This window comes from Diadema antillarum, unplaced genomic scaffold, assembly GCF_040938485.1.
Source record: "Diadema antillarum isolate AM-2024a unplaced genomic scaffold, OU_Dant_1.0 scf00000042, whole genome shotgun sequence".
NCBI classification, from domain to species: domain Eukaryota; kingdom Metazoa; phylum Echinodermata; class Echinoidea; order Diadematoida; family Diadematidae; genus Diadema; species Diadema antillarum.
The window spans coordinates 1,142,194-1,169,068 of NW_027270931.1; the positions used below are offsets into that span (position 1 = coordinate 1,142,194).

At 39.1% G+C, this 26,875-nt stretch overlaps 1 protein-coding gene across 1 annotated transcript in view; it reads right to left on the minus strand.

The window, feature by feature from the left end:
* Positions 1 to 4,374: 4,374 nt before the first annotated feature.
* LOC139712709 (histone-lysine N-methyltransferase EHMT2-like) overlaps positions 4,375 to 26,875 on the minus strand; it is a 98,025-nt gene continuing 75,524 nt past the window's right edge. The window contains exon 24 of the mRNA XM_071624515.1: positions 4,375 to 4,510. Coding sequence (XP_071480616.1) covers positions 4,375 to 4,510 — 136 coding nt within the window. The remainder of the gene's footprint in view (positions 4,511 to 26,875) is intronic.

Consider the following 26,875-nt stretch of genomic DNA (forward strand, 5'->3'; position numbering starts at 1 on the left):
CAAATAAAAGACAAATTAGACTCAGATAATACCTAACAGAAGAATCAACAGTCCATCATATTCATTCAGAAAATAAGTTTCTCTCATAAGAAAATACATCCTCTTTGGACCTCTGAGGTTAGTTTGAGGTAGAAGAGCGACGATGTCACCACCGATAAAAAGAAAAAGAAACTGCCAGGCAGTGCCAATATTGAACTATCATATATTACTGTGAAATAAGTTCATAAGGATGGTTGATTAATAAAGATAAAAAGAGTTCTCCAAACACATCCAATAGTCGTATTTACCCGAGACAGTTTTGATGATGGGCCGTCATCTTCCTGAAATGATGGCTGATCAGCACCCGACGATTTGGCGGCAATTAGTCGCTGATCAGCAATCGTTTGAGAAAGATGACAGCCAGTTGTCGAAGCTGTCACAGGTTAATACAAATAATTGGTGGTGTTTAGAGAACTCTCTATATCATATACATGTATTATGCTATCACAGTGACAATATCAATACTCAGGTTCACAAACTTCACAAACGAGAGATTGACAAAACTGGGTAAAATTACAGAAGGGAAAGTATGGCATTAGACTCATTCAAAAAATGTTGTGCATTGAATTCTTCATACACTTTAAAGGACAAGTTCACCTTCATATACATGTACATAAGGATTGAGAGAATGCAGCAATATTAGTAGAACACATCAGTGAAAGTTTGAGGAAAATTGGACAATCTGTTCAAAAGTTACGAATTTAAGTATCTGCGCAGTCACTGCTGGAAGAGAAGACTACTACAGTGTATGATGTCACATGCGTACAACTATACAAGGAAAATAAAAAGAGAATTTCACAAAACTTTACTTTGTGAATAAAGTGCACATTTCTTCGACTTGTTACTGACGTATGTATAAGGGTCATATTATTCCCCCTGCCAACTGACAGAGAGAAGTCAAGTGTTCTTTTGTTATGCGAGAAAAATGGAAATATGTTGAATTTTCTTTATTCTTTCTTTATATCGTTGTACTCATGTGACATCACAAGCTATAGTAGTCTTTTCATCCAGATGTGACTGAGCAGAAACTTCAAAAATTCATAACTTTTGAACGGATTTTCCGATTTTGCTCAAACTCTCACTGATGTGTTCTACTAATATTGCTGCATTCACTCAACCCACATGTATATGAAGGTGAACTTGTCCTTTAAACATTGCATATTGTTTACTTCTCTTTGTTAATTACATTACTATATTATGGTTTCACTCTTGGCTTCTCGGCTGAATTCACACAGTCTTGTCTACATTAACAAAAGAGAGTAAAGTGTATATTATTATCTTTTTGTTAAAAAATGAAAATAAATTTGAATAGAATTAATATTTAACTAAATTGAATGGAATCTCAACATAAATATTTGGTTGACTAATAGATATCTTTTGCATTGTAAACATGAAAACTGGAGAAGAATTAAGACAGTTCTGCATACTCTACATTGAACTGTTTTTTTCACAGAGATTTAATCACCTTATATGACAAGTGAAATATTTTTCCTTGCCTATGGGCGATGCATTACATCTTTCAGTAAATCTCCTAGAAAATCAGAGACAGGTAATAACACTGAATATGACCTTTGGCATATTTTCCTTACTTTACTCCACAAATGTCTGGCATTGAAATGTTCAAAGGACAGGAATTAGCTAATCCAAGTCAATCCTCATTGTGACATAATGGTCCGCATTTAAAGATTGTCCTACTCATATATCAGTTATCTTGAGCGCTTTTTTATTGCTGCAGAATTTTACTTGTTTGCTTTGTGTGTCTGTCTGTATGTTTATTTGTTTGTTTGTTTTTTACTGAACACAACTACAACAGCTGATCATGAGTTTACAGTATACAGCACGGACTGGCCATGCCACGGATATAAATGTGTCACAAATGAAATACATGTGACTTATCGATCACTAGGTGGATCATGTCTTTTCTGTGATTGTTTCTGTTTAATTACTGATTTTTCTAATTGCTGAGAGGGTACTGCTGCGGGGGAGGGGGGTGGCGAGGTGGGGTGGGTGGAGGTGGAGGGAGAGAGAAAGGGAAAGAGGAGTAAGGGACGGAAAGATAGAAAGAAAGCTGACAAATTGAAAAGAGAAGAAATGAATACCTCTGACACTGCCAGGAATGCAATGTAGAATCAGCAAAACAGAGGGACAATGTAGAATACTACTACTAGTGAAAGAGATTTTCTGTGCAAGAACACAGGACATGCATACGAGTGGTCTAAACAAATGCTGTGACAATACTAACAACAATAACACTGCGTTTCACATAAATGATAATGATATCATTCACCAACTTGCACCAAGTAGAGGTAGACACTATCACTTAAATATCAATTAATACTAATTTTGTCTTTAATGCCTCAATGCAAAATGTTTCTTTTAGTGGTTCAATTTTTACAATGGAAAAAAAAAATTATATTTCATCAAATGAGGGAGCTCCAAAAAACTTTCACTTTGTATTTGGCTAATACACTGAGGGTAAAATGAGGTCATAACTTCTACTGTGACAAGTACTTCTGTACAGTGGATTCCTGAATGCTGTCCTCGGGACCGGTGGTTTTCTTTCTTTATATTGAAATTTCGTTTCAACAAATAAACAATAAAAATACGTAGAGTGGATAATCTTGCAGCCTGAATTTTTATTTCGTTGTAGCCAGAATTTATTACAACCATGTTCGTTATAGCAGGAGCGCACTGCATCTAGTAACGCTATCACAATTGCCTGTGATGTGCAAATGTTGACCATGTTGGAAAAGCGCTGAATCTTCGCTAAAATCAACAAATTTCTCTCTTGGAATCTACTTGCATACTTCGTCTGTCATCATGGCTGTTTGTATTGCTGATTTTCTCAAAGCATGAATTTCTGACCAAACTTATATGACTTCTTGTTACTGTTGGAGAGGAGTGTACAGTGGACTGGGGGACTGGGAATTCCCAGCTCCCATCAAACAAAATATTGCTCCAGTGCCCCCCCCCCCCCCCCCCCCCCCCCCCCCAGGCGATGACTTTACAGCTACCAGCAACCCCCTGACTTGTGACTCAGACACAGACCAAAATACAGTCAAACCTATCTTAGATGGCCACCCAAGGGATGAAAAAAGTGGCCTTTATAGAGGTGGTTGCTGTAGACAGAGTCATTAACATGGCTTTTCTCGGGGGGGGGGGGGTATTTTTTTGTGGTTGTTTGCAGCAGGTGGCTGCAATAGACAGGTGGTCACAAAGGCAGGTTTGACTGTACAGCACCAGAGTGTCTTAACAAAGCAAAGTCTTCTATGCTTGAAGTGTGAATACCTTTTCCACTCCCCCCTTCCTTTCTGGCAAATAATTTCTTGTGACAACCAAGATAGTGCCCTGGTCAATGATTCCTGGCAATAAGTTCACCCTTAATGTTGCTGATATATACACAACAACATGAGGTACTGACCCCAAATACAAACAACAAACCCAACCGCAAACAAACAGACCAACAAACACACGAACGAACAAACAAACAAACAAACAAACATGCTGCAACCATGACCCATCAATTCATGCTAGCCATGGCTGGCTTCTCAACAAACAATTCCGTCTAGAACCACACAAAATATCCTGTAATTTGCTGCTAAATTGTTTATAATCATCCAACCGTGAACTCTGTATTCTCTGCAAAACCTTCTGTGGAGCCATAGTCTGATACCAGTATGCTTCGTCATTACAGTATATAGAACGGCAAAGATACACTGTTATTGTTTGTCGTTTGTAGATCATCAACCTCTGGCCAATACAAGAAATACAAGAAATGCACATGACGGAATATTTTGCATCACTAAAAATGAACTATTAATTCCGCACTCAGACTTTTGACCGTGAAAGAAAGAGAATGTAAGAGACAAGCGAGAGAAAATTGCACTTATTTCTGTCCATCCTGTGGGCACAGTGTGATTTCATTTCAATTGTGTGCAAATCTAAATCTGACCCAGTCATTCTTGCATTACTAAAATGCTCTCTGTTGAGTATAAAAATGATGGCAAATCAAAATATCAGTGTCTTGTGCCTAATTGTAATTAGGAAAAGTAAAAGAAGATATTAAAAATTTGGCGTGTAAAATCATTATTTTCATAGAAATTGGAATACTTAGAAATGAGAATAAAAAATGCATTGAACACATATCCATCACCTAACCTATACATTCGTCATCTTTGTTTTTGGCATTCTTCTCCTAAGCATTGTTCGCTTCATTGTGTGTGAGACCAGCTCACATGAGTCATAATGGCAGGGCATGGGGCGCGGTAGGTTGAGGGGGATGGGATCCTGATGAGGGGCGGAGGGACCAGGGCATGGTAGGGCGTGGTCGAGGCATCACTTAGAGCTGGGTTGGGCCGTCATGAGGAGATGGTGGGACTTCTTGGGCTCCTTGTGCTTGCAGGTCGGCGCCCCGCAGCAGCAGAGAAAGTACTTGCTCTTAATGGCCCAGAACTTGTCTCCATAGTCAAACCTGTAATGGATGGGAAGGAGGAGGGGTGGAGGGATAGAGAGGGGGGTGGGGGGGGGGGGGGGGTCAGAGGAGATTGAGATGGAAGATAGGGTAGAATTGAAAGATTGAAAGATGTAGGGATGGAGGGGTAAGGGGCATGGGCATGGAAGACAGGGGTAAAAAGTGGGTTGGAAGGAGCGGGATGTAGGAGGTAAGAAGGATTTGGGATGGAAAATTGGGGTAGAGGATGGGATGAAGTGGGTAAAAAGAGTAGGGGTAGAGGACAAGAGTAGTAGGTGGGTTGGGGAAAGAAGAAAGATAAATAAGAAAGATAATTACGGTGCAAATTTATCAGTTAAGCTCTACAGACATTTTAAAGTGTATCTCATCAGTGTACTCAAATGAAAACATTGGGAAAAAAGTAAACATTGCATCAACTTTGTGCAGGACAATTCAAATTTCTGTCTTTCAAGCTCATACCATCATTCTCTCTCATCACCTGTCTATAAACTGCCTCAGAGGTGCAATGAAACATACAATAAAAAGTGGATCATGTCCACTGCAATGCCACAGTTGACCATTTCATTGTGAATCTTAACTCATTGAGGGTTGACTCCTTGTCAATTATTTCCAACCACCAACAAAAATGTTGAAGAGGAGACAAAAAGAGACAAGAGACCCGCGGGTCTAGCGCTCACCTGAGTATCGCAAGTTCACCTTTCACGCAGTCACTAATCTAAATTATTCACAGCTCTACCAAAATTTGACGAGGCATTCTCAAGTGGAAGATGAAAATGTACAATAAGGGCCCAATTTTTTCAAGATTCCTTAATTTGGGGGAATTGGGGCCCCCTGGGGCCCTCTGGGTGGGGCATGGTGCCCAGTTTGATAAATTGAGATCCTGACCACCTAGGGATGCTACCTGCCAAGTTTGACAAAAATTCATCATGAGGTTTTCAGGAAGAAGATGAAAATGTACAATTCAGGCCCCCATTTGGACCCTTCCAACCACCCCCCCCCCCCCTACCCCCAAGAGGGGCACCCCTGGATCTCCTATGAACAAACTTGAAACTACAGTCATTAATGTACTCACTCATAGTATTATCTCAGCTCTATAACTTCTGATTCTAGAGAAGATTTTTAATGATTCCTTCATTTGGGGGGTTTGGGCCCCCTGGGGGCCCCCTGGGCGGGGCATGGTGCCCATTTTAACAAATTGAGATCCTAACCCCCTAGGGATGCTACCTGCCAAGTTTGGTGAAAATGGGTCATGGGGTTCTCAAGAAGAAGATAAAAATGTACAATTTAGGCCCCATTAGGACCCCTCCTCACCCCCCCCCCCCCCCCCCCTTGGGTCCCAAGGGGGGCACCCCTGATTCTGCCATGAACAAACTTGAAACTACAGTCATCAATGTGCTAACTCATAGTATTAACCTAGCTCTATCACTTCTGGTTCTAGAGAAGAAGATTTTTGCGGATTCCTTAATTTTGGGGGTTTGGGCCCCCTGGGGGCCCCCTGGGTGGGTCATGGTGCCCATTTTAACAAATGGAGTTCCTAACCCCCTAGGGATGCTACCTGCCAAGTTTGGTGAAAATGGGTTATGGAGTTCTCAAGAAGAAGATGAAAATGTACAATTTAGGCCCCATTAGAACCCTTCCCCACCCCCCTCCCCTGGGTCCCAAGGGGGGCACCCCTGATTCTGCCATGAACAAACTTGAAACTACAGTCATCAATGTACTAACTCATAGTATTAACTTAGCTCTATCACTTCTGGTTCTAGAGAAGAAGCTTTTTACAGATTCCTTAATTTTGGGGGGTTTGGGCCCCCCTGGGGGCCCCCTGGGTGGGGCATGGTGCCCATTTTAACAAATTGAGTTCCTAACCCCCTAGGGATGCTACCTGCCAAGTTTGATGAAAATCGGTCATGGGGTTTTCAAGAAGAAGATGAAAATGTAAAAAGTTTACGCACGACGCACGACGGACGACGGACGACGCACGACGCACGACGCACGACGGACGCCGGACGAAGGGCGATCGCAATAGCTCACTTGAGCCTTTGGCTCAGGTGAGCTAAAAATGCAGAGCCATCAACTACTGACAGTATACCTTCATGTATAAAAAGGAAATATAATGCGTCAGCTACCTGCCAAACAAGTGTTCCCTCATTTTTAGTGGCAACTCCTGACTGGTAAGATTTATGCTCATTGTTTAAGATTTTTAAAATGAGAGGAAAATGATGCTAACATATTGACACAACTCAACTATCTCATAAATATATGATGTTTATTTTTGTTCTTACATTGATATCAATATTACATTGATATTTTGGTAAGCTCCTGACCCCAAAGGGCTGGTTTCCCATCCCCTTCACAACAACACAAAGTGAATCTAGAGCACAGCATCCATCTGGCCAGGAAATGGTACACAACAAGGCCTCAGCCCTGCTTCCTCTTTGCACACTTGGCAACACTGCGGACTCTATACAGCTCAGAGTAATTTCCAGTGGACGGCGCAGAATACCTCACCATATCTAAACACAATTATCAATGCAAAGCTCTCCCTATTTACACTTCACGCTATTATAACTTCACCACTATGCCAACACGCTACCCATGAAAAATTAAGCTTAAGAAAAAGAGAAGAAAGGAAGGGGGAGAGAAAATCCTAGACTCTTGCCGTCCAGGACCTAAATTTCCCTTGATGATACCCTACAACATCATCATCGTCATGGCGACCAATGCTGTAATATCACTCCGGTGCTCAAAGCAAATTGATGATTTCTACTGGCGGCTTTTCATCCAGAGTAAACATGGCCGGGGCGTGTCACACTGAACTCTTCCGAGACAGGTTAAAGATTTGGCTACAAAAGGGTTCACGTGTTAAAGACATCTTTCTTTAAAGCCCGCAGCCAGTCACTCGTTGGCAATCGCGCTTTCCTGCCGAATTCATGCTTACATGACCATAAATACAATCAGGAGGAGCACAATTTTGGCTCAAACTACTGACAGACTTTGTTAGTTAGAGAGTATTTTCTTTCAGTCTTGAGGTTTTACATGCGTAAGGGGTTACGGCATGAGATGAATTCAGGCAGCTCAGGAAAGTCAAATTTAATCATTGGGTGGATAATCACTTTTGTGCTTTTTGAATCTCAATCTTGATTTATCACTAACTGCACATAAACATGATTGCATGCTACTCAGTGGCGGATCCAGAGGGGGGCACACCGGGCGCGGGCCCCCTCTTTATTTGTTGTTAAAACAAAAGAAGTAAAAAGAAAAAAAATGAGATGAAACCTGGAAGTAGCACCAGAAATATTGTTTGCCCCCCTTTACGGAATTCCTGGATCCGCCCCTGCTACTGCAACTTTTCATTAATAGGGTCGGAGTCAGAGTCACTGGAATGAATGAGTGAGATATTTCTAGTCATAAATGCATGAATTAAAATACTCAGAAAACAGGCATGCACAACAGACAGACGCATCCTCACATACAGACATTTACACATACACCAAAGGTTGTGAACTTTCCCTGATGACTAGAGGCTGGTTCAGGAGAGAGAGAGAGAAAAAAAAAGGTTCATTTTTATAATTCACGCTGCAAGAGGTCTCAAGCAACCGAACTCCTGCTTGCCCCTGTAAACCCCCCCCCCCTTTCCTTTTTTTTTTTTTTTGTTATTCCTGGCAGAGAAAAGCCAACCATTGCCTCTACCCAAACACCTTGAGACATCACAAACACAGCTGTAAATTACCCGACAGGACACCGTATCTCACAAACCCACCAGTCCTTTTTAAAGGGTGGCAGCCTTTCACTATAGACGGAGGCGACACGCCATCTTTAGATAATGAACGAAAAGGGTGTGTGCACACTTCCATGCAAAGTTTTGCACCATGAACACATCACAATGAATGCAAATAATACAGCATAATGACAAATCGATGACATTCACAGACTTTTGTGCAAATTTAGAAAATAGTCAGAATAGTCAGAATAAAGGTCAAATCACATTTGAACTCTTTCGAATACCTTCGAATCAGGTATGTACACCTGTACATAAATGCACAAGCATACAGTTCATCACATTTGAGATCAAATTACTTTAAATTTTGCAAACCGACATATTCTCCCATAGCATTTATTTTAAGTTTCATGTATTCTGCAAGAAGATGAAAGTCCTGCCATTATCACACAGCAATATGTTACATCTAGTCACATGTTTTCAGTCAAATTACTCAAACACATCTACACAATTATGGTGTATATTATGAACCTTATATATTGTAGGTAGACAACTCTGGTGGTCTGTTTGGGTCACTACAATCTAAAAAAATCTGAAAATTTGAAGGCCAGAAAAAAGAAATTTAGAGGCCTGAAATAAAATAAAACATAGAAACAACCCATTTTGAATATTAGTTGACTGATCATGTCAGCAAAAGTTCACCATTTGGGAATTTTGGTAGTCTAAAATCAATTTTTAGTGCCCTGGGCCACTGGGTCTCCTAAAATGTCGAGCGGTGCATCTGGTGTATTTATGCGTACATGCAAGTCATTTAAAAGCTAATCTATATATATATTTTTCATTATTCATTTCAAAGAATAGTATCGTCGCTGGGGCGACAAGACCTCGTATAACTGCAAAATGTCAAATGTTCAGGAGAGCCAAAAAACATGGCAGCCAAAGCACTAGAGCGAATGGGAAAGCCTTTCCTTTGACATGCTGTGGTGGCTTCATTTTTGAAGTAAGACACTTGGGATTTGGACAGGACATCACTTATCCCATTATTTGACCATTCATTCAAAAAAGTCATTTTCACCAAAATTGCAGATACAAGGTTTTTTCGCCCCAGCAACGGTATGCCTTCGAGATAAATTTGTAATTCTACATCCAATAAACTGGTTACAAGTAGACAACTTTATGTCATCCATTTCAGAATGCTATTTCTGTTACTCAGCATACAAATTAATGGAGTTCTTTTTACTTATTTTGCTTGAACAAGATCTATCTTAATCCATTCACAAATGAAGGAGACATATAGTTCTTCTTTTACTTTGTAAACTAATGCTGTGGAATGGTATGCAGAACTGCATATTAAAATGCTGCAAACATCCTTTCTTTCTCAACATTTAATTATATTAGTCATCATATGATAGACTTAAAATATACCTAATAATAAGTCACCAGCATTTCAGACATTTATAATTATGCTCTTACTTGCTTTCTTTTTAAACATTTGTCTGTATGAATACATGTGTGAAAGGCCACACTCACTGAAAAATTCACTGATAAAATCTTCAATTTAATCATTACTATGTAATTTCCCCCTTCTACGTATTCTGTGAATTAATGTATTTATGAAATCCAAACCCGGGGTCCATTCAGCAAATGAAAGGCTATACGATGGCAGCCCGGCCAGCAGAGGACAGACGCGAGAACACGGATCAATATCGTGGGTAAACACCACTCTGGCGACGGCCCGACTCAAATCGTGAAAGAAATCTTCGGCAGTCATTTACAAAAAAAAGCAGCAGAGGGCCATAAGTACACGAGACCTTGACAACACCAATCTGATCCCATGCACTGATCTCAGAAATGAGAAGTCAATGAGAGTGAAGAAAAGACATAGAGAGAAAGAGATAAAAGAGAGAGAAAGAAAGAAAGAGGAGGGGGGGGGGGGGTGGGGACAGGTAGAGGGATGCACCAAGAACTGGGACAAAGTTCATAGCTTCATACGGATGACAACTCACAGTGACAGTATTCCTGGAAAGAGTCATACAAATGGCAACCGGGCGTCAAGAAAAGATTATTCATATATTGGGGGGAGGGGGGATGAAGTTGAGTGTGAGCGTTACGTCTAATTAACAGCTAGTAGCATTCAAATGAACCTTGGTATGATAAACACAAATTTATTGCACCACACAACTTGACTTCAAAGATGGTAGCATTATGAATGAAAGAGACAACTTGAGCAGAAAACACTTTCGCTTGTGCAGAAGATGGGTAATCTTATGATGCCAAATATTTAGCCTATTTTCCCTTAAGGTGTGAATACCTGACAAGCATGAAATACAGATCATAAATACAGTTTCAGGGACTATACAAAACCAACATTACTTCAGAAAATTATCTCCATGCAAAAACTGATGATCAAGTTATTAAATAAGTATTCAATTAAAATACTTTTCATAGAATTAACTTACATCAAAGTATACCCACTGGTGTCAAGGAGCCTTTCTTACTTTCAAGTGAAGTTACCAATTATAAAGATTCTTGATGAATACCATGGGAAATAAAGCACAGGTAATATGGCTAATCAAGCAGATGTTAGGTTCAGACAGTTATAGGTTATAAATGTATCTATTTAAAGGGAAATAAATGGTGAATTAATCAAGATATATTCTCAATCACTCCAAGTGAATATTTGAGGAGTGCTGTCAATGACAGCAGGGACAGACAGATAGACGGATAGTAGAAAGGAAGAAGAGATGATATAGATGATAATCATCTTTTTTTTTTTCCCCTTATGACTGTTGCTATTGTAGTTATGTTCACATGACGTTCCTAAACTTGAGACTGGGGCAAAGTTTTAATCTTTGATGATAAGCTCGTAGTTTAGTCCCATATAGATACACTTGAAAATTAACGAACTAAAAGATTACCGGTAGTCAATGATTAGAACCACAATGACATATTAGGGTTTACACTCTAGCCATGAGGCATGCTGTCCATTCATAGTTAAGCATTGTGTGGCTACAATAATCAACAAACTTGGATTTTTCAAATTCATGAAATTCTTATGTCGAGATGTTTTCATTGCAACTGATTGACAAACTGCCCTACATCGACATAAATAAGCACTGAATTGGTCAGTATTTTGGTAGAAGACATGATAAAAATTCAGTGCTTATTTACGTCGATGTAGGGCAATTTGTCAATCAGTTGAAATGAAACCTGAATTTAGCATGACCTCTCCAAGAAACCAATACCCCCCCCCCCCCCCCCCCCCAGCTTCTGGACCAACCTCCAGTGCAAAGTATTAGTACTGTACGCTACTGTATCGTTGCTCATTATCTGGTTTATTGCTATTCACTAGGTGCATGTATTTCTTCTGATTCTGAAGTTTAATCGAGTGGCACTCTTGCTCTAAAATTCGCTCTTTAACCGGTCGAGGACGGGCTGATTTTGCTACAACATGCATTTCCCACAGACACGTGCTCGAGTACACTCAGGACTCATCCTCAATGGGTTAACATAAGGCGTATATGGACATGCATCATAGTTTAAAACCACAAGCTTATCATCCAAGTTTAAAACTTCTAAGATTAAGAACGTCCAGTGAATATAAGTTTTGAAGTAACCAAGTGTGGCTTTTGATTCTAGAGAGTAGAGACACACTCCTTGTTCCCCCTCCCCCCCCCCCCCAAAAAAGAGAAAATCTCATGCATAATGATCAAGGCTAAAATCCATGTCAATACTGTTTGCTAGAAGGCAGCTTTACATATCTGTCAAAGGAAAGGCAAACTTAAAGAGGCTTGTATAGCATTGATGTGTGATATACTGTACGTACAGCGATGTTCATTCAACCAATGCCTTGTAATCGGGTAAAAGCCTAAGACTTTCAGATACCAATTGTTTTTGTCTTTTTTAGCGTCTGATTTTGACAATACATCTACCTGATACTGCGGTAAGTCTTTCAAGTTCTATTGTCAATGGTGACCTGGTTCCATACATTGTAGATGGCATTTTGAAATGGCGGGCCCCCGAGAGCGTTGAGGCAAAGACTACAAACATCTCGCGACTCCTACTGAAGGATGAATCTCCATCTTTGTAAAACGTTCGCAATGCAAATTTTCACTCAGATGCAAAGAGTCATTTAAAACAGTATTTTGAAAACTTGATATATCGGCGTCATTCTCACAGCATTCCAAAATACATATCATTTTGGTTCATGATAACTAATTCATGGAGAATGATGAATTAAAAAGATGTGACCCTGATCGTGACCTCATTTTCAAAATGTTTGCAATGAGAAGGGCAGTACAGGGATTTGCATGTTATTTCTGGATAATAACCAGTGTGGGAGGTCACACACAGAATGATCCATTGAAGGAATCGGAATGTTACCAGAGGATTTATCTAACCTCCATGCAGTAGCATTTCAAAAGCCCAAGGTTAGAACATTTTCTGTACCTGACACAGGAGCAGTAATCCTGGTATATTGCAGAGGTAAATTAATGAATAACTTGAACAATGTCTATGAATATTCTCAGTCATCCAGGTAAAGCATAACATGAACTATATCGGTAAATCTAGTCTTGACACTGGACTTACTTGAACGATGACAATGACAATATAACAAAAGTAAAAAAAAAAAGAATTCCTAGGAAACTACAACAACAATACAATACATAAGAATTGAAATGACTTTTGGAAATTTTTATGATTTACAATTGTTCAATATGTTAAAACAGACAAAAAAAGACAAGAAAAAAAGTAGACTCTCAATGCTTTTAATTAGGCTAAAATATGGGGAATCCACCCCCTCCGGTTTTAGCATCTAGCAAAAAGCTATGGGAAATGCGTGTTGTAGAAAAATCAGCTCGTCCTCTATGGGTTGGTAGCGAGCTTTCGCAAGCATGACGTGGCCGGTAGTTGAGCATGCCGTGTGCAAAATATGCCTCTGTGCATGATCAAATCCGAGAAACGTCGGCGTCAGGTCTAGATGCTGGGCAGGATTGAGCCAGCCAGCCAGCCTTTCAAGATCAGCGATCATGTCACTACACCTCCGTCCACTCGGAAAAGCGAAACTGCTCAGATATTTTATGGGGACGGGAGTTTGAGTGCGGAGACTGTCATGGCTGATTGCTTCCGTGTACTCTTGGTCTTCCCGTTCTGTAGCAAAAGCTCTCTAGAGTGACATTAACATTGTTTTCTGATGTCATTTACCCTAAGTTTAATACACCTGTTTGTTTCAGGTGTTGTCCTCAATAGTTGATAATAGATGCAACCCAAACAGGGGGGGGGGGGGGGGGGCTTCAAGTCTGCCCAAGAATAGTTGATTTATGAACTGACAAAGCAATGACTAGCTCATTGCATAACTGATCAAATAATCTTTTCTTCTTATTTGGGAGCAGTAAGGCTGATATAAGTCACACTATTTTAAATTTGAATTGGTCCATAGCAACTCCCTATATACATGTATTTGCACTAAAGGTTCAGCTCCTTAACTGGCATTTAATAGCTGAATCTTTACGGGCATATTCAGTGTTGGATGAACTTATTGTTTCATCTGAGTGACTGTGTATGATAAGATTTAATAGGTGTGTCAGACCTCTTAAAAAGTTTGTGAATGGGTAATTAAAGGATTCAGCGTTCTGTGTCGCATCACCGGGGTGTTCATATGGGCGTCTGTCAACGTCGGTGTATTACTAATGACTGAGCATTTCTCTAAAGCACTGTACAAACATATGTATTTGAGTCTCCCCTGCCTAATAGAGACCATGATATCATTCTTTCTTCTCCAAGTATTATCCACCAGACGGTAATGATTTTGTCTTAACTTTTGCACAACAAGATGACACTGTTCTAAACCGTGCTTTTTGACACTCTATACACAAAATTATCATTCAACTTTCTTGCTTTAAAGGGACTGTACAGTACTGGTTGAGGTGGGGATTCATGTTTTGAACATTCCTAAGTGAGATAATGAGAAACCATTACAAAAATATGAAAGAGCATGTAATTTTAAGAAGGATTCAACGTTTATTTGATGAAAACTGGTTTTCAAATGGCTGAGATATCCAAATAAGTGATGATAATAAAAGGCGACAGGCCTTTTATGAGGATCTCTTTGTTTCACCTTGTTTTTGGATATCTCAGCCATTTCAAAACCGATTTTCATCAAATAAACTTTTGATACCCCTTAGAATTGCATGCTCTTTGTCATCTCATAGAGTGGTTTCTGAATATCTCACAAAACGTTGAAAGCTAAATCCTCACCTCGACCAGAACTGTATACACCCTTTAATATGGTGTTTTCAAATTGTCGGTTTTGTATCCTAACAAACTCATCAAGAAGAAACCAGGGCTCACAGTAGCATACCGATTCATATTTTAACCCGTTGAGGACGGTTTGATTTTGCTACAACACGCATTTCCCATAGACACCTGCCCGAGTATACTCGGGACTCGTCCTCAACGGGTTAAACAGGGATGCAAATATTTTTATTCCTAAGCGAGAATACTTCCATAATGGTGCTCTCATATCATAGGTATTAAATAAAGAAAAAATAAATCAAAATTCGTTCATTAAGGTTTTGACCACTTTGTAAGAATGCTCTCTAACTCTTTATGTGCCATGGTGGAAACCTCCTGTGTGCCACGTTATTCTGACACACAAAGGTAGTCATGCTTTGAGAAAGAATTCTCTTTTTCCAATTTGTATAGCTTCTACAAATTTCTGTTAAGTTGGACATAATAGTGAGCAAAGTTAAAGAGGAATGCCAAACTTTGCTTCCATACACAATGTATAACAATTCTATTTTCAATTTTTTTTTTTGAATTACCAGTTGCTACATTACTGTAAAGGCATGACTTTTGCACGTAAAAATAGTGACAGGAACTAAGAATGTACATGCAAATCTAGATGGGAACACCGCTTGATAGTCAATCACCACATAGAATGCAAGCTGTATGTGAGAGGAACAAAAGCGCGAGAAACGCTTTGATTGTACGGCGGGATTAGCGATTTATCGATCGGTTTCGGCGGCTTTGTTTGTTGAGCAGAATATGCGAAGTTGGCACGGCGTCGACTGAGCCGGACGTGCGAACGTGGCACATAAAGAGCTAAAGGTGCAGAAAATGTTGTCATGAGTATACATGATTCTGCACTTTTTTGTACAGTTTGTATATGTACGAAAAATCTCTGCTCTGCTGATTCAACCATGGGGGCAGAGAGGAGGTTCAACTCGAAAGAAATGAGGAGGAGAAGGAAATTATTTACATCCTCTTCTTCGCAGCAACCATAATCTTAGATCTAGGTGAAGATGCCACTGACATAGCATAGCATGGAAGAGAACATGTTTTCACATTTTTAAGAAGAGGAAGGATGCGATTACAACCCAATTTCCCTACACCTATTGAAAAAGAATGGGAGAAAAAAATTAAATTTGTGCTTTCAAGCCTCACACACCACAGTAACTCTTCCACAGTATTTCTCTAGCAATGCCGCGTAAAAATGTATGCCGACACTCTCTAATGGAGTCCAATGAGAGAGAAAGAAAACTCTCCCTCTCTCTCTTGTGAAACATTCTATTGCCGTCTTGATACCAGCCACGGACATCCTCAGCTGTGTTGCCATGGCGATGCCAGTTTGCCACTTGAAAAGACCATCTCCCTCGGTCACCGTAGCTTTTTTTTCAGGTACAGAAAATATGATTTCATGGTCAAGGTCGCAGCTCTCTGACTATGGCAGGGGAGGCAAATGGCTATGGACGGTTTGAGAGGACAAAACATCATACGCTAGATATCATTGAACGGTGCCTGGGAGTGTTAAAGTATATGTAATTTTTCCACGCTGGGCAATGTGGACTACAATAGCTATGATGTGCACACACTGCTTGAAACTATTGCAACTTAAAATCTTTGAGATGCATTTTCTCAGTAGTGTAGTTTCACACACACACACACACACACAATTGCTGCAATTTACTGTTCAGTCCTTGTGATGGCCTTTTATGTACCAAGGCATGTAGGTAATACTTTTAATTTTTTTTTTTCATCAGCATACAGGAATCCCTCCTAAACTTGACCTATTTGTAAAGTGAGCAGGCCAACTCACTCGTAGCAATGTGCCTCAGTCCAATGGGAAGGTCACGCTAATTACAGAGTGGGTACAATATTAACTGCGACCAGCCCGAACGAGAAGCATTCGGGCTGCAGATAATAGGATTCTGGGTCTCAGACAGGGTAGTATCGTGGCTAAATTCCAACTAAAATACTGAAAATTGTTTCCAATTGAATATGTATACACATGTAGTCCAATTATTGAAAACAGGATACGTTGAACATTTGGTTCCTCAAATAGTCCATTTCTGTCCATATTGATGACTTTAAATGATTCGGTCAAGAGGAATCTGTGAGAACGACAACTGCTCCGTTCTACAGATTTGAAACCTGTGCACATGCGCTAGCCAGTAGCAGTGTAGCCTTTTGACCACGCACTTTTGCTGCCCAACATCGTGTGGCGCCCGATCGCTCTCTGCTGGGTGCGTTTCACTCGAACCCCTTTGCTCGCTACCACACAGTGAAAGGGCCCTGTCAAAATGCTATAAAAAACAATGTGACTTTCATGCATATTCATATCACCGATGCACAATGAGCCACATGAAGGTTGTTTCGAAAAACGAAGGAATGAATGGAGGGTATGGAGATGAGTGAGGTGGCTCAGTTGGTAGCGCATCTGCCAGATGATCCTAAGGGCCCGGGTTCGAACCCGAGTCTGGACTGAGTACTGTTGTGTGTAATCATACCGTACCCTCTAGCAAGAGGCAAAACACTCTGTCCCCCGGATAGGACATAAAATGGAGGCCCCGTGTATGAGAGAGTCACAACTCATGCACGTAAAAGATCCCGCTTCATTCATTCATCGAAAAGAGCAGGGTGTTTAACCCGGTAAAGTGGTCCCGTCTCACATCCAACTGGAAGACCAGCTTAGCATAGCTGAATATGTGCTATCTAGCCATCTTCTCAGATGGAAATGAACAAACAAACTTGAAGAAAAATGTCTTTTCAAGCCCATGGAATCAATCTGGAAATGAGCAAGTGCACAACCAGGATGAATTAGATACAGAACATATGTGACCCTGCACCTCAAAACAAACAAAAAGTCGCCAGACATGAATTTTTTTAGTTCAGACCATATTCTGAAAGAGCAGACTTTAAGCTTTAAAATGATGTATAACTCAAATCAAATGGACTCTCCTAACCTATTTAAATATTGGAAAGAAAGCACAAACTCAGGAAAAGTGTGAACTGAGAAAAGAGGCTCTGAAGTACAGTGTCTATTCAAGCGCTTAATCTTTACCAAACAGTGTTGGCTGTGCGATGAATGGGACAAAAAACAGGAAGTAAACCACCAGAGTAACAACAATGAAGGGATTATCAGATCAAACTGAAATTAAGCATACCTCATTAACACATTCTGTCCATGATTAATGCCAACTTTCAAAGCAGTAGCACTATCCTTTCAAAAGTTATTAGAGTTGAAAGTGAAGAGTGTGGACAAGGTTTTTCAGAAATGAAAAAGGGATTCTAAAGACACACCTAATCACACTATTCTATCAAAGATGTTCGAGATAAACTGCTAAAATAACACACTTTCCTGCCCGTTTCATGATACCAAATTTTAGTATAATGTAAAAGAAGACCCGCTCTTTCAGAAAATATGAAAAAGTCAAGTTCGGCTAGGTTGACCCATTTCACTCATTTTCAGTCCTCATGCAAAATCAGTGTGTGCGACTTTACGTTCGCTTTGAGGTGCACGGTCACATATGTATCTATAGCTAAAAAGTAAGCCTCTTGCTGGTAACATAGGACACTTTTAGAGGGGCTTAAATTTGTGTACATCTTTTTTCTTCATAGAGAGACACTACTCTGTTGACTGAAGGCACTCCCACAACATAACTGTGTGAAGAAGGGCCCCGAGGTTAATACAATGTACATATATGTAATCTCTATTTACTGATGATAAGTCTCCAGAGGAAATCTACAGATATTCTTACTCTACAGGAAAAATATGAGAGATCTTTATTAAAAAATGAGGATTTCCAGTCGCATGAAATAACTGTAGATACAATCAGACAAGTTGACATTTGTTATTTTTCAAAAATTCTTTTGCACTTACACGTATCTTCCCGTGAAAGCATGACATTCCTTTCTAATGTATATTGACATTAAAGCAGAAATCACAGAATTCAAAAGCAAGACTTTGAATGACGAAGAAAGACTGCAACCAAATCCTGTTCACAATCCTGACAGATGCTATTTGGTTTGATGTATGATTTTGACCCAGTCCTAAACATGTGCATATCACATGAACACATGTCCTCATGTGTGGCAAGCATATACAACCTTGTAAGTCTATTTCTACATCTGCCATTTTAGAAACTACCCCCCCCCCCCCCCCCCCCCGGAAAAAGGGGAAAAAAGAAAGAAAAAAATTGACACAGTTGTTCACCCAGTCCCGTTCTCTGCTAAGATTACGGAGCGGTCCTAGAGAAAGGCGAGGGGGAGCGCGGGAGAGAAGAGATCCCTCTAGGCACCTCACTATCGTCCCGTAATGAGCTGTCATAACGATGTCTAATGATGGTCACCTGGGGGTGGGGGGTCACGGGTCTGGGAACTCATTACCAGTGCCAGATAGAAAGTATCTCTCCTCTCCCCCCCCCCCCCCCCCCTTCTCACCTGTTCTCTCTCTCTCTTTCATTCTGTTGCAGTTGCCATGGCAACTACCTTCCAGACATGTCCCTTTTCTTCATTCTCTCCTCTCATCATTGCCAACATCCCTGAAATAGGTCATTTTGTGTACATGTGTGTGTGTGTGTGAGAGGGTGAGCGTGTGGAATCGTTATTCAAAAGGTTCATTAGTCTGAAAATGATGTAAGTTCTGTTATCAGAAGATTTGCTATTCCAAAGGTTGACCTGATAATTAACGTTCGTTATTCTGAAGGTTGATTATTTCAAAATTAAAAAAGTTTTGTTATTCAAAAAAAGAAAAAAAAAAGAGAGAGAGTGAAACTCTAATATTCTGAAGGTTCATACAATTTGTCAGTACAGTGTAAGTACCTGTAAATTGACTTATTTCAGGGATGTAGAATGTACTAAACACTGTAGAGCAAAATATTCCTTACAGAAGTTGATGATGTCATACCCTCACAATTTTCCATGTATCACATGTTACATATGAAATAGGGAAAAATTGCTATTTTTTAGCTAATGCAAGTGAGAGTATGTTCTCACACCAGAGTTAACCCATATCCTCCGATCTACGGAATATCCCGTAGTTTGCGCAACCGCTGCAAACGCCTATCCACGGGATAATCCGCAGCAGAAATGGCTTGGACGATGGCGCCATTTACAATAGCTTATTATAGCCTGCGAACTCTGACCTGATATCCCACAGTCCTTTGCATCACTTCCTGCTACTGATATTTTCAGTTGGATTTGTATTCAGGTTTACAGCAGGCTGCTGACAGAATAGGTCCATATCTATGTGAGATCAAACACTGCTGTATGCGTATGTATGTGTATAGGCCTACTTTATTGTAGTCCCATCCATAGCATCTCTTGGGTTTATAGACCAGACTAGCCCACAGAGCATAAATCTTTGAGTTATTATCATTCAATATTTCTTCATATTTTTATTAAGCATGATACCCTATGAGTTATATACCATTGGAAAGCTTACATTTATGAAGATTTCAAAATCGATAATAGTTTTTCAGTATAAAGGCTATGAATATTTTTCATTAGTGGTTTCTTTTGAATAAGCGATGTGATTATTCATAAATATGTACATCATACGAAAATACTAAAATCATATGATGTCACAATTAATGACATGACATACGAAAAAATGTGAAATTTCAAAATGTTATACCTTCCTTATTTCTTATCTGATTTTAGTCATTTTTTTGTATCGTTCTATAGGGAATATTTTTATCTTTCCTCTGAAGTTTATTTATCTTTGGGGTGGATTTTCTCTTTAAGCTTGACTGTGCTGTTCATCAATATGATTCAAGTTACTTCAGTCAGAGCAAGAACTGATGCTCTATTAATCTTATCCACAGAAGTCATAAATTCTTATAATACCCACCAGTTGCTATTCCGTCTGCCTTTATTCAAAATGTGGCATGCACTACAGTTACTGGTAATCCAGTGTATATTCATGCATAATGTCATCTAGTACAGGAGCAATTTTCAATGCAGGTAAAAGGACCCATTATTTTGCAGTAGCACATAATCTTATTAAATGAAAAAGATCACTTTTCCAAAAAAAGAAAAAAAAATGCATTCAATGAAGACAAATTACCCTGCTGTATAGCATAATCCCATTAGGTGAAAGATGTCGTTTAATTGAGACACACAGAAAATTGAAAACTCTGAGCATATTGGGGTATCTTTTGAGCACAGCAGAAGGTTCACTTTTTTCCAAGCTTTCTGCAGCCATTCATTGAATATTATGAGTCATGTAATACATCTCAGCAATTTATCATAAATTGAGATAAGTTATAACAGAACTCTGCACCAGTGTCTGTATGAAACACTTAAAAAAAAAGCAATTCCTGCATTATTTCACCGCATTATACACCATGAAAATCTTTTATTATTGAATTAGAATAAAATTGATATATATGGCAGAAATAACATAAATGACTAAGAGAATAAGTACGTTATTTAATGTCTTTGGCAGTCTTTTAGGTGGAGGCATAAATATTTGAAATATATATGGTATGGTGAACACAGGATTTATCATTTTTATTATTATTATTATTTCTTTTTATGGGACAGTTTGAGCATGACATCATGGCTGGAGCAAATTTGCATATTGTGGCATGTGACAGTACTCAGTGAAAAAAGTGTGATCTTAAAATAAACACCTTTCCTTTAAAGTGCATTATTGTTTTTGTTTTGCATTATGGTTTTTGTTTCATTTTACTCAATTACTATAGTCACTTTGAATGTGGTATCTCACACAACTGGGCAACTCTAGTCAGTTTGCTTCTCCTATTAAAGAAAAAACAGTGAACAAGAAGGCGAGTACAACACTTTCCCTTTTACATCAACAAACAGGCAGATATTTGTTCCTCCAACTACCTCCTGGGATTCAAACCTGGTCGGCGGAACATGTCCTGTAATGTTGCTAACGAATGTCTCCCAACTGACACATCTTGTGCGGTATTTGGGGGCGGGGAACTCGCCCACCTCGAGAAAGGTTAAAACGCAGGCTGGATGACTGGCGTTCCACATGGCGTGTTTTACTCAGCGGTCCACCGATACTGGACTTAAGTGTTGCCATTGAGAGAGATCGGCAAAAAAGGTATTCATTTTGATGTGAACTGGTGCAGAAAGCCACAATATCAACTGGGGTGGAAAAGAATGGCTATTTAGGAGAGGTAGTAGATGTACTCAGTAGGAGATGGGAGACAGAAGGAAAAGTAGAAAGGAAGAACAGAGGAAGGATGCAGTAGAGGAAATTAAGAAAAATGAAAGAAAAAAATAAAAGAAAGAGAAGAGCAAGTAGTTAACAAAAGGAAAACAAATTTTAACGAAGAATACATAGAAGAAAGAGAAGAAGTAGAAGAAGAAGATTTTTTTTTTCTTTGAGAGTAGGCTTTAGCATTTTTGTGTTTCTACTTATGAAAGGTCATGAGGCAAAACCAGGAGAAAACATCCTTTATCAAAGAGGAACAGGAATTCTCTTAAAGGATTCTGTGAATCATGACTGAGTGAAAAATACATCAACTCACAACGCAGCACCAAGAATCGTATTTTTGGGGGGTCAGCCTTTGCTATCTTTAGCTCATCTCCAACACAGTGATTCTAAAGAATCACAAAATGCTGTTTTAAAAATACATGTATGCAGCATATCTGCTCCAAAAAGAGCTGTCCGTTCTAACTGAAGGAGCATCACAAGACACTAAATTCATCGACATGAATTCACACAGAAGCCGTTCATTTAATGCCTCTAGTCACTGAGAGTACAGTGTCTATGACAGGCATCAGAGACACTGCCTTGAAAAATAAGCAGCCAACTTCAGCCTGGGATCTGGTCGTGAAAGTGACACAATGGAATCTGGTCCTTGACATTCTGTCCTACTGTGTGTTCACGAGCTTTCAAACCCAGCTGTTACTTCTTTCGACGCCAGGGACTTTAGACAGTGTGTACAATGCTATGGGGTTTTCTGTGTCAATCAACACTCACAGCACACAAAGGGTTAAAAAAAGGAAATCACACGATGGAGACAGGAATACAGAAGTTACTAGTTGCCAGCAAAGAGCAGCTTTTCATCCTCAGCAGACAAATAATGGCCACGAGGGAGGCGTCGGAAGAAAGTGGGAGCTATGTATGGTGTAAGACGCAAAGGTGATGCCCTTTTGAATCATTATTTTTGTTCTCTCTCTACATTTCATTTGCCAAATGCCTAAGTGTGATGAATTTAGTGTGTTTTGAATTTACTGACCTACCCCTTCTTGGCAGTATGACAGGAATTAAATTTTGTGTCTATATACTTAACTGTGAATGTCATTTTAGGACTCAACCGATTCCTTTCAGATTGAGATAAAGCGGCATGGCACTTCAATTCATCCTAGTGGAGGATAGTGAGAGATATATCTCCCATTTCTGACCCACAGAATCCCAGAGATATCATGTGTGTGCTTTGGTGATGGATCTTTTAACTATGATTTGTTACTACAATATGTACCTATTGTTACTGTTTCATGAAGTAAAATTGAAATTCTATTCCATTTGAGACCTTTGTAATTCATACAATTTATTGCTTGTACTGGTTGAAGAATTTCCAAAAGTCTCTTGATTAACCTATATTTGTATGTAACTGATTCGCACATGGGCAACACATTTCCTGTTGTTCTCTCAAATGGGAGATTTGGTCAATTTCATTTCAATTCAATTCAATTCAATTCAATTCAATTCAATTCAATTCAATTCAATTCATTAATTGTCATGCGCTCAGGCATAAAAACCATCTTAACAGTCTCCAAATATACAAACATACAAATGTATGGAAGGAAGTGGAACAATATAATTAAATGAACAATATGCCATGTTGACGAAAATACATTTTCTTTCTGTGCATTTTTGAAAATATTTTTGAAAATACTTTAATAACTTTGAATATACTGGAAATATCTTCAAATAAAGCATCTGCTGTGTATCTGTTATAAATACATTTATGATTTCTTCTGATTTCATAGAGATGTAATGAATTTATCATGTTTCTCGTGCAATGTGCAATAAACTTCAGAATTGCTAATTTGAGGATTACAAAAATTCAACTTCTGCTAATGATCAAGGAGAGCTCCTGCAGTGTGCATTGCTTGCTGTGCAAGTCTGTTGAAATATTAAGACTTACAGGAAAGGCTTGTAGCATCATTACACGTGTTCCAGAATGTGCGTGCATGTGTGTATGCATCTGTGCGTTTGCGTATCCATGTGTGTGTGTGTGTGTGTGTGTGCGTGTGTGTGTATGCCTGTGTATGTATGGTCAAAGCATCCACTTGCTCAATCAGCAATGGGCAAATGCTGTTCACTTTAAACACTCCTGCTTGACATAGTCGAATATGTTGTGACGACCTGCCAATGGAATCTAGCTGACATTTTTTTTTTTTTTGCAACGAAGTGACCTTTGCAGAAAGTGTCAAATCTGACAGGTCAGTGCAGGTGTGCCAATGGGACGGACAAGGGAGGAATTCTCCGCCTCCGTCAGTCACATGGTTGAAAAGCGACAGAAACTCTTTGCTGTACAAGCCATGTAAATATTGCTTTGTCACTTTCCACAAAGGGTCCTTCATTTCCACACGTTAGAGAGGCAAGGCACAGCACTTTTCGGGTTAAGATTTGCACTTGATTTAAATCAATGGCTCTACTAATTTTATGGGCAATCACAAGAGTCATGACAGGCTACACAATGTATTTCAAATGCTACAAAATGAATAAGGTTTCTTCCCTACTATACTGCACTCACAAGCTACATAGTGCATACAGTACTTACTGCAATAACACACCTCTGAAATTCACTTATTTCAAAAGCATGTTATTGTCTTTTTGACTTCATATTTTTCAAAGAGCAAAGAGTGTAGGTCAATTCCACGGAAAGGTTGCATTTTATGATAATCAAACTATTGAGTATAGATGATTAATGAAGCTTATTTAGATGATCGGGTATTGTTTACTCAAAGCAGCCTTTCACAACGGATATTTTGATACCTCATTCGTGAACATCGGTGAACGTGGAGTGATGTCCGAAAAACCTTCATTTTTCATGAAAATTGCCAATTTTTGCAGAATTTATGTATCATTTCTGATACACTATTATGACCATAATACAGCTTGTGTAATTCTCAGATGGCTTATTTTCTGAATGTTCTTTGGTCATAGATTGGTTTTATGATGTTCTAGAACTTGTTCCGGCATCAGTAAATATTATTCTCTCAATCTCAAAATGTGGTAGTTGATAGCGTCCCATAAGTCACGTTTTTGTGTCCCATCAGTCACACTGGTTTTCCCTATCCTGCTACTGTACCAATGAGTAGATATTCATACCACTTGGCTCAGGGTAAGCACCAACCCTTTGCTACATTCAGGAAAGAAAATATCTTTCCAGAGTCTCTGTGTGTAAGAATATTTCAGAACTTACTTTCCCACGTGAAAAACGGTGGTCCTCAGATGTCCCATAAGTCACGACAGCAATTTTTCGTTGCTGTACGTAATGCAATGATACTTTTCAAACTAAGTATGGTGTTTTCATAAACTGTGATATGATGGATCTAACCATGAACCGAGAAAAATGCATTTGATGCAACTATTTTCTCAAAATACTGGTTTGAAATTGCCAAAAATTGTCACTTTGTCCCATAAGTCACAATGGAATTGACCTGTAGTGACATCAAACACAGCTGGGGGTATTTTCTTCATGACGCACAGAGACCAAGAAAACATTTATAAATATCTATTTCAAATAATGAATATGAGAAATACTCTCAAACTAATTGTTTTTTTCATCATATTTACATATCAAGACTACATTGTATTTTCTCTCTCAAAAAAATGATAGACCTACATGTTACTAGTGCTGAGAACTTTCCAATTGGCAACCCAAGGCACTGTCTGGTTAAAGCAATGTAAAAAAAACCTTACAATTTTGTGATATTTTCATTAAAAGTCCAATTAAACAACACTACTGCTGCTCTGATCATCAATTCTGGGTTTTGTGTGTGTGTGTGTGTGTGTTTTTGTCTACTCATCAACAATCAATGTAAACACAACGTGGAATTGCACTCAAAATGAATACAGCTCGATGCTGTCAGAAAAGACTAGGTGTACAATCAGTAATACAAGTTGTCGTGCTACACTGTAATGATGATCCAAATAGATTTTCTACTTCTATAAAACATAAGAAATGGAAAAAGATTTCCATATCATAGCGATGGTGTACTACTGCAATTTGTTAGACAAAAAAAAAAATAAGCACAGGGAAAAATATAAAAGACAAAATAAAACACAATAACACAAGAAGATATCTAAAATAACTGAGCATGAAAAAAAAAGTGACTTGATGTACAATGTAAGCTCGTAACTAGTTGAGGCTGGAATTGCCATATGCCGTGCAGCCATCAGTATTATTTCCCCCTACATTATTGTGAACAGAAGCTGCAGATGCTTCACAATCACCACAAATTTATGCATTGAAAAGTAAAACTGAGGCTTTAGCAGCTTAGGTAACCATGGCAACCTTTAATATGCGAATTTCAGATTTTTCTCTCCCGCTGGCTATGCGAGAGGAGCTTCTCCGTCCAGCATAGATCTGAATGCAGAGTACACAATTTGCATTTGCTTCCCTGTAAAGTCGTGCATTAAGTGTCTGGAAAAAAAAAGGGGGACAAAGACCTGAACAAAAACAAAATGAAAACATAAAGAACTTGTGCAGATGCGCACAGGTTTGAAGATGTACATAAACCATGCTAGTTTCTTGGGAGTAAAAGGGGTAAGGAATGATCTAGATTCACATGTTCACTGCTACCCCCACTAATACCAGCCTCTTTGACTGCCTGCCTTGCTTGATGGAAATTCTTCTCAGTTTTTAGTTTACAAGTATTTGACAGAAGAAATGGGGGAAGGATGCCATCTGTAAAGACTTATGAAGGAGGATTAAAGGCTATCAGGCAATCCTCATTAAAAGTTATTATCCAAGGTTTCCTTTAAGTACGCGGACCCAATAACCCCCCCCCCCCCCCCGAAAAAAAAAAGAAGAAGAAGAAAAAAAAGAAGGTTAGTATAGAATAGCCAGAGGCTTATGCAAGGGATATTATAGGGTTGGGGAGGGGAAAGGTAGACTTTCTAGATTAGACTTTCTAGAGGGTTGGGGTAGGAATAGGGACGGATTGGTTACTGCGACAATGACTTTAAGAAAAGCTGAAAAAAAAAAATACCATAGACCTGCTTCTTCTTATCTTTTTTTTGTTTGAAAGGGGGTTGCCAATATAATAATGTATGCTCTGTCATCTTTGAGGAGCTCATTTAAAACTAGATACACTCTTTCAATAGACTCACATAACATTCAAATTTATTCAAATCTCTATGAGGATTGAGC